The sequence below is a fragment of the Neoarius graeffei genome, chromosome 10 (assembly GCF_027579695.1).
Source record: "Neoarius graeffei isolate fNeoGra1 chromosome 10, fNeoGra1.pri, whole genome shotgun sequence".
Classification (NCBI taxonomy): Eukaryota; Metazoa; Chordata; class Actinopteri; order Siluriformes; family Ariidae; genus Neoarius; species Neoarius graeffei.
This window is the reverse complement of record NC_083578.1, coordinates 82,813,196-82,823,069: the sequence shown is the minus strand read 5'-3', so window position 1 is coordinate 82,823,069 and position 9,874 is coordinate 82,813,196. Positions and strand designations below refer to the sequence as shown.

At 41.5% G+C, this 9,874-nt stretch overlaps 1 protein-coding gene across 1 annotated transcript; it reads left to right on the top strand.

Moving 5' to 3' along the window:
- The first annotated feature begins 1,701 nt into the window (after window positions 1–1,701).
- si:ch211-180f4.1 (uncharacterized protein LOC100144405 homolog) lies at window positions 1,702–3,939 on the top strand. Its single transcript, XM_060930915.1, has one exon. The coding sequence runs from the start codon at window positions 1,702–1,704 to the stop codon at window positions 3,937–3,939; it is 2,238 nt and encodes a 745-aa protein (XP_060786898.1).
- The last annotated feature ends 5,935 nt before the right edge of the window (window positions 3,940–9,874 follow it).

Here is a 9,874-nt window from a genome sequence, read left to right as displayed (position 1 = left end):
GCAGGTGCTTTTTTGCATACATCGGCCACAGTGTGGTACACCCGACAAACGGTTGCTCTCGGTTTGACAGAGATGAAAGACAACTAAATAATACATTATCACTTTAAAGCCCTGTGCACAGAGGTTGCATAATTTATGAACGAAAAGTTTGTGTGATGAAGATTCTAAACACGTGATCCTCTGAAGCCAAGTTTTAATAAAATGTTGTCTGATGATAGTTTGGGCACGTCAAAATAGCTGATCAACTAAAACCAGGTCACGTGAGCATGATATTCTTATAAAATGGTGCCATATATAATGATGACTTATTGTGAATGCCTATGGGAATAAGTAATTATTTATACAATAACAAAGTAATGAATTAAAGAGCAAGATTAGGTGGGGAGGCGGCACGGTGGTTAGCACTGTCGCCTCACAGCAGGTTCTGGGTTTGAACCCAGTGGCCAACAGGGGCCTTTCTGTGTGGAGTTTGCATGTTCTCCCCATGTCCGCGTGGGTTTCCTCCGGGTGCTCTGGTTTCCCCCACAGTCCAAAGACGTGCAGGTTAGGTTAATTGGTGGCTCTAAGTTGACTGTAGGTGTGAATGGTTGTTTGTCAGCCCTGTGGTGATCCGGCAACTTGTCCAGGGTGTGTCCTGCCTCTTGCCTGTAGACATCTGGGATAAGCTCCAGCTTGCCCGCGACCCTGCACAGGATAAGCGGTTACGGATAATGGATGGATTAGGTGGGGAACTTCAAATGTTGGTAGATGTGTGTATCTGGACTGGGATCCTACTTGACCCAGGCAAACAATTGCAGGAGCAACAGTTTTTAGCTCATCCAGCCGTACACCAGGTCGGATGAGCTTCTGCAATCACGCGTCGTCTGTCCGTCGTCATCGTCAGTCCACAATTTACAAAAATCGCTGCTACTCCTAGAGGATTGATCGGATTTCAATCAAACTCACATACAGTGTTCCCCAGGTGGGTGTGCATAAAAGTTGTCAAGATGGTGGCACCACCTGTCATATTTAACATTTTATGGGTGTTTGAAATGTTTGGGTGACTCATCACATTAAATGCTACTCTTCGTAAACTGCTAGAACTTTTTCACTGAAACCTACCCAAAAGACTCTAAAGACACACATTCCAACAAGAATTATTCACCAGGTGGCGGCGCCACCTGCTGTAGATGCGGCTACACAGGGGTCATATGCAATTTCACAAAAATCGCTACTCCTCCCTCAGGACTGATCGGATTTCAAACTCGCACACAACACTAGTGGCCGGTATGAACTACAGCCTCAGTGAGGCTTTTTTTTTTTTTTAAACCTTTGTGCTGGTGAGAGCTGGAGGTCAGCTATGAAGAGGGACAAAGAATGGCCATGCTGAACATATTGTACATTGGTCCATTCATTTCTTCATCTTCAGTATCTGCTTTATCTGTGTTGAGGGCCAAACCCAAATACCTATCCAAGTAACCCTTGAAGAACCCTTTTTCCAGGAGTTTAATTGACAGGACACACAATAAATACAATAGCTGTGATACAGTATTTTAATCACTAAGATTACTTTCATACAGATAACATATTTGTTTCTTCTCTTTCTGTTTTGCAGGACTGAATGAGCCAACACTTTTTTTCAATCTTGTCGAAGTCTGCTTTCCTAAAGCATCAGCAAGTAAGTGTGACCAGCACTTGGAGATCTCCCTACAGACCTTCAGCATGAAGAAAACTGCCATTTCCACTCCACTGCTTTCCATCTGCCTCGTTCTGATTGCATGTCGCTGTTCCCTGGCATCATCATTCTGCCCAGCACAGTGTGTTTGTGAAACACGGCCATGGTACACCCCTCAGTCTGTGTACCATCAGGCGAAGACTGTGGACTGTAACGAACTTCATCTAAGCACCATCCCACAAAACATATCTTCTGACACTCAGGTGTTGCTTCTCCAGAGCAACAACATCTCCATGGTGACTTCAGAACTGCGGACTCTTGTCAATCTCACTGAGTTGGACCTTTCTCAGAACCACTTTACACAAATCCAAGATGTTGGTCTGGGCAACTTAACTCAGCTGGTCACCCTTTACCTGGAGGAGAATCAAGTTAAAGAACTACCTGATTTCTGCATGAAAGATTTAGTCAGCTTGGAGGAACTTTATATAAACCACAACCAGATCTCCTCAATTGGCCCACATGCCTTTTCTGGTTTAGGGAACCTGCTTAGGCTACATCTAAATTCAAACAAATTGGTGGCTATCGATAGTCAATGGTTTGAATCCCTACCGAACCTGGAGATCCTTATGATAGGTGAGAACCCTATACTTGGATTGGAAGATATGAACTTTCACCCTCTTTCAAAATTGCACAGTTTGGTACTAGCTGGCATGGGCCTCAGGGAAATACCTTCCGGAGCTTTTCAAGGACTGGAATACCTAGAGAGTCTCTCATTTTTTGATAATAAATTGACAGAAGTGCCCAGAGATGCACTGCGCGCTCTGCCAAACCTGAAGTTCCTCGACCTCAACAAAAATCCTATTGTGTATGTGCAGTCAGGTGATTTCCAGGACTTTGCCCACTTGGAGGAACTCAGCATGAACAACATGGAGGAGCTTGTGTCTGTGGAAAAAAATGCATTTTCCAACCTCCCGCAGATGGCCAAGTTGGAGGTTTACAACAACCCTCGTCTGTCCTATATCGACCGCAAGGCTTTCCATGGCATGGCTAGCTTGCGTACTTTGCTGTTCCACAACAACGACCTCACTCTCCTTCCTCATGAGGTTTTAGCTTCCTTCCCCAACCTGGATGAGGTCAGCCTCCATAGTAACCCCCTCAGGTGTGATTGCCTCTCAATCTGGGGGCCAATCTTTGGTAACCAGTCAAGTCTCAAGCTTCTGGAACCCAAAATCACAATGTGTGCCTCTCCTCCAAACCTGGTAGGGCGCACGCTCCAGGAAGTGGTGTCAAATACCTGGGACATGGCAAGTAACGCCTGTCTGCCAGTCATATCTCTGAATAGTTTCCCTCCCAAACTCAATGTCACAGCCGGTCAGCCCCTAACGCTCAACTGTCGTGCTGTGGGTGACCCTGCCCCTCAGTTCTACTGGGTAACCCCCACAGGTGACAAAGTCACCTCAGAAGTGGTATCCCCAGCACTGAATAAGGGCAACAGTGGCATGAAGAAGCACAGACTTCAGGACCAAGGTGCTCTGGAGATCCTTCATGTTGAGCCAGAGGACGCTGGTTTATATACATGTGTGGCATGGAATACAGAAGGTGCAGACACCTGGAGTATCTCTGTGTATGTAGACAAAAGTAATTGGCATGATGACAGGAAGAAAGCTAAACAGCAAGGGGCAAAGAACACCACTGGAGCCCTTGTTATCCTTGCAAAAGTTATCCATGCGCAATCTGTAGTATTGGAATGGAAGGTTTACCCAACAGCCCGTGTCTCTGGCCATGAGATGCCACAACCCAAGTGGCTCAGTGCCACTATGAGAATCAATAACCCTCACATTAGCTACACGGCAAAGGTCCCGGTGGACATTCAAGAATACAACCTCACGCACCTTTTGCCCTCAACAGAGTATCAAGTCTGCTTGACCATGGCATCGACAGAGCAGCAAACTCAGCAGTCCTGCATCAATATCACCACTAAAGAAGCCAGCTTTGCTGTAGAGATAGTTGCCCAACCAAGTAACGTTGCCTTGGCAGCAGTGATGGGCTCCATGTTTGCCATCTGTATCATGGCATTGCTGGTGTTTTACATGGGAAGACGTATAAAGCAAAAGTCCTGCCATCACTCGTTGAAGAAGTACATGCAGCATGCCACCTCGATTCCCCTCAACGAGCTCTACCCACCTCTCATCAACCTGTGGGAGAACGAAACGGAGAAAGAGAAAGAAGGGTCCATCGACCCTCAAAACTCACAGATAGACACCTCAAAGACATACATGTGGTAGTTCAGTGCAGGATGTATAGAAAGACAAAAAGACACTTTAAACAAAGTATGTATGGTGCTGTACATAGATGATAATTCTACGTAGTTGCTTACTAAGATGTCATTGTGAAAGACGTATTTTTAGATTGTGTAACCCTCCATAGCCGGAACAACTCTCAACTTATTCGGCTACGGCTGTGAAGTGGTTATATACAGAGTAGATGAATTTTTAAAAGTGCCCAGCCAAACACACCCCTGCAATAATCTCACATTAAGTTTCTGTGAACAGTTTAACATTTAAGCATGCAGATATATTAATTATTTGAATAATTTACGAATCATAGAAACATTTATAATATCTGTCACAAGTCTGAACCAAAACCTTGTCATCACTGCACAGGCTGTTGATAAGGTCAAGGTTGCATATTTTGGATTTCTTGCATGGTGTTCTTGCATGCTGTTTCAGTTAGTCCTTAGAAAGCACCTTCATTTTTCTCACATCTTCAAATACAAGGATGTGAGAAGGTGGAAAGCACACACCTTCTGTATCCATTCCGATGTTTATCACCTGCACTGAATTCACAATCGTTATCTGCCAGCTGTTGTGAAAATCGCTGTTACCTGCAACTAATTAGCTGTCGAGCATAATTAATAATTGCTACAGCAACAACGCCGCTATACGTGCTTACTTTTTACTTTTGGATCTGACTTTTGAATTGTATATTTCTGAATGTAGATATTTTTACGATTACTGATACACTTTTTTTTTCTTCCCCCCCACTTGGTACGAGTTGAATGAGGTCACCCAGAAGCCTGGTGTAGTTCATGTTAGAAAAACACCTCGAATATTATCTGTCACACGTAGAAAAGAGTGAAGGTCTATAAATAATTGGATGGTAACACAGTTGAGGTTGTTTTGGCTCTGTACTCCAGTATAGAGAATTTAAAATCAGCTTAAAGTACAAAAGCGCAGCTTTAAAAAAAAAAGGCACTCTTCTCATTTCCGACACTATACGTCTGTTGTTGTTGTTGGTTTTTTTGGTGTAAATAATCACCAAATTCCGAGTATTTTCTGGTCTATAAAACACATAGCTGATTAATTCTACATTTTGGTCCTGAAAAGGAGTATAAAAGAAGCACAGCAGCCCTAAACCTTTATCTGCACATTACTTCCTGTTTTGCGCTATCTTGAAGTTGATTATTGCAGCTAATCTTAGCTAGCTAGCTAACTAGGTAATCTTTTTTTTTTTAAATTTGTTTGTTTATTTATTTAAATAGTAGCCTGGCAAGCCAGACTAAATGTGAATATTTAGTCTGGCCTCGCTCGTAGACATTTCCGAAGGGTGTGGGAGGAACAACCCGCTGTATTTCAAACTGTCTCTGTGCGTATAGGCCAACGCTCTGACCAATCAGCGCAACAGTGACTGTGACGTAGTCAGAGCGACAGAAAGCAGTGGGGGAGGCCTTGAAATAAATAATTTTCAAAATGCGTATTAATTAATAAGGTTCTAGATATTAAGAAGTTTGGAGATAATGACCACAAGTTTGGAGCCTGTACCACATACTTAACATACACTCATTTTTTTTCAAGTGTTTTTCAAGGGTTTGCTTAAACTGTTTTTGAGAGTTTTTATTTAGTGGTGTTTGGTGAAAAAATTTCCCTTAAATTTAAAATAACGGGAAAATAAGAAACAATCAAAAAGTAATGTTTCAAAGCTGTTTATTAATTCTTCGTACTGCACAAACTAGCCCCATCCTTTTGGCTACGAGCGGAGCCAGCTGGTAGATCAGACTTTTGCCATAGCCGGTCGGCAAAACAGCGAAAACGTCCTTCTTGAAAAGGAATGAGCGGAGAGCCTGTTCCTGCTCATGTTTCAACGAAAACTCCAAGTCTAAGGGCGTATTCACTCCTACGTTGTTTGGTCCGGACCAAACGAACCAAATTTCCCTTGGTCCGGACCTTTTGGGTTGGTCTGAATACAAACCACCGAACTCTGGTCCGGACCAAACAAGTGGACCGAGACCGAGCTGCAAGGTCGGACTCGGTCCGGACCAAAGGAACTCTGGTGCAGACCTTTTGGAGGTGTGAAAGCAGACCGGACCTAATCCGACAGTTTTGCTTTTTTGTACCTCGGGAGCTTCCGTCGTTTGTCGAGCATTATGGGAAACAGAGTCTTGACACTCCACCGCAAAGTACAAACACTGTTTCGGTTGTCAAGGGAACCTTACAACAGTCGTTCAGTCATTCAGACCAGTGGTAGGCTAGACTACAGAGTACAAAAAAATGAGTAGGGGGCAAACGTGGGCTGAGGAAGAAACACGTACCCTTGTGGATATATGGGCAGATGTCCACATATCTGAGCTTTTGGAGAGAACACACAAAAATGCCGACGTGTTTGCTGTATTCAGTGAGAAAATGAAGGAGAAGGGGTTCACGCGCTCCCCAGAACAATGTCGGCTAAAAGTGAAGAAACTCCGTCAGACCTACATTAAAATCAGCGACATTCTTTCAAAAAGTGGCGGTACTAGCGACACAAAAAAGAAATTCATCTATTGCGTGAAGAGCCAGAACTGTCACAACATGATGTGCGCTCATCAGCGCTATCCTCCGTAGCCGCCTTGCCCTTTGTCGTCGTCGTTGATAAATTACTTGTACAACAGCATAGTAATCGCACAATTGTGAAAACAGTAAAAACTGGAAAAAACATATAGCTTTGATGACATTAAAAAGAATAACAGCACGGAAAGCCTCCATGACTACTTTTGAACTTAACGCTTTGTGCGCGTGTCGTCTCTGACCAATAGCTGAACGACCTCAGGGCGCATGGCTTTGTTGACAGATTTTGGTCCGCTTACTAAAATGTACAGTGTGAAAGCGAACCGCACCAAAATGAAAAAATAAAAAAAAAATTTGGTTCGGACCAAAGCAAGTGAACTATCGAACTATCCTGGTCTGAATACACCCTAATTCTTCTAAAACTGATTCCAAAGTCAAACGCGCGCTGTTCACTAGCCGTAGCCATCTTTCCTGTTGCGCTTTCTCCAGCGTCGCGCAGCTTTGTCGTCACTCCTGCAAAAGCCCGCCCAAAGAATCCAAACAAAAACCTTGCATTGTGATTGGCGGGCACGATTTGATGCCCGGGGTGTTTTGTTGATATGGTGCGAGGCTAGACCCACTCGTAGGCAAAAATATTTTTGGCTGCTAGGCGGGTGGGTCTAGTTTACTAGGCTATTTAAATAGTGTATTTTAGTTAATCTACATTTTGTTTTATTTGTCTGTCATTTTTCAAACGTCTTTCTATTTCATTTCTACGTCCATTTTATTATTTTATAGTTTTCCTAAAATGCTAAACGAGAAGGACTGAAGGATCAAGACCATCAGTAAAGAACTGGAACCACTGCAGGCTGAAATCAAGGTACTGCGTGAAGGATGAACCAAACTCCATTCCCAACCATAGTTTACACAAATCCTTGTGTGCTTTCTCTCAAAACATTTTGGTAGCGTGATATTTTACACTAGTTATTCAACCGGGAAATACAAAGTAATGTATGTGGCATATCGGATCGTAAACTACATACTGTACTAACTTGTGTGAAAACGACTGGGTTTGTACAGCAGAACTTTTTGTATAATAACTATTCAGACTTTAATGGCTATGAATGTAGTTCTTACTACTAATGCTGGTTTATAGGGAAATATACATACATAGGCTACATAATTCATGACATTTTCAATAATCCTTTAGTTTCAGGTGAATGTTGAATAATTATAGGATATTATAAGGATTCGTACACATTTGTTACCTATATTTAATATACTTTTTTCAGTCAGACGTGCATTTATAGGAGTCCAGTTGGTTATACTGGCGTATAGCTAAGTAACTATGTGTGTATAGTCGCATATGTACTTGTATTATATGGACACGAGTGTTTTACTGGGAAATACACCACTCGTATTTTTCATCCGAGCTCCATCCGAGACATGGAGAACCAAAACCGTGGCGTAAATCTCTATATGTCACTCGTAAGGAAATCGATTAGTTGTTTTGATAAACTTGGGTACTTTTTGGTTGCGAATGTGTCTATAGAATAAAAAGAAAATCACACACTGGCTTGAAGATATGAAGTTTATCTTCTCACATTTTTCATATGAAATACATCACGGATCTGAGTGACACATTTAAATAATATTGGCTGGAGTTGAGTGGTCTATCAGTTATATTCCATTCAGCTAGCATGATATTGAACAAGTTGAAGACGAGTAGCTGAATGGAATATATCTGATACACCACGAAAAAACGCCAGCCAATATTATCATACATACCCGTTCCTTTCAGGTATTCAACGCATCTTTCTTTTTCAAAATTCTCTCAAAATCAAGCAAACTTGGCGGCCATGTTTGTTTGCAAATTGTCCCAGTCGCTCGCTAGTGCGGAAGGTTTACATCTCCGATGTGTGACGTCATGTTGTCTTGACAACCATGCAATATCGTAAACCATATTCAACGCTCATTCTCCATTGGGTAGAGTGACGTCATACACACAGGATAAGCGATATGCTAACAATATTGCATGCTTTCGAACCAAATGAACGAAACCCACTAGAAGGGAATACAACACGTGTTTTTATTCCATCGGAAAAGCGTCCTGTATGTATAATATTTCCTGATATTTCACTCCCAGTGTTTTCCCGCTGACTAGACACAAATCAAAATGGCGACTCGGTTCAAAACTAAAATTCTTTTGATTAACTTGTGCATTTTTTTTTTTGGTGGATGTGTCCATATAATATAAAGAACATTACACGGTGGCGCGAAGATATGAAGTTTATCTTCAGGTGTTGAAAATATTTTCACTTATTCGCATCACTCACTCATGATATATACATAAACTTCATATCTTCGTGCGACCGTGTAACATCCTCTATATATGACGTATATACAAAATATGATTTGTAATTGTTACATTATTAACTGTTAAATTCTGAATATTTCTTACTTCGATATTTGCTGTACAAAGCTGGGAGCCTTGACGCAAAATTTTATAGAAGTATGTAATTATTTGTAATTTAAATACTGACTCAGGTGTGGACAAATCATATATTCATTAGCTAGCCCAGCCACCAGGCATGTACAGTATCAGCCAAAAGTTTGTACACCCCTATATTACTCATCCATAGGTTTTTCTGTATTTGGACTATTTTCTACATTGTAGAACAATACTGAAGACATCAAAACTATGAAATAACATGTGGAAGCCGGTTTTTACTTTGATGACGCTTTGCACACTATTAGCATTATCTTAACCAGCTTCATGAGGTAGTCACCTGGAATGCTTTTCAATTAATAGGTGTGCCTCGTCAAAAGTTAATTAGTGGATGAGTTTCTTGCCTTCTTAATGCGTTTGAGATTAAATAGTGAATAATAAAAATATAGTGAATAATAAAAATACAGTAAATAGTCCTATTCCACACCACGACTGTAGTAATCCATACAATATTATATCAAGAACCGCTCGACTAAGTAAAGAGAAACGACATCCATCATTACTTTAAGACATGAAGTGACTTTTAATTCATGAAAATAAAGAAAAAACATTGAATTAGAAGCCGTGTCCAAACTTCTGACTCCAACTGTAAATCCTCCAAGTCCTGGAAACTAACGAGACCAAAAAGTGATAGCTAATGTAATAGTGGAGCTCCATACTTAAGCGAATATGGTGAAACATCCACCTGATTTTTGATGGCTTTTGCAACCACAGGGACCCCGATCTTAAGTGCAAGGTAACGTATCTCATAAACACTTGACCACCAGGCAATGAAATTTGTATCTTTATTTCCATAAGATAGATGGGTTTTTATCCAGCACTTATTTTTAGTTTGCTTTTTTTTTTTATAGCATGGGATTATTTACTAACACATTTTACATTCATCGGGAGCTTCGCTTTTAAAGCTAGACG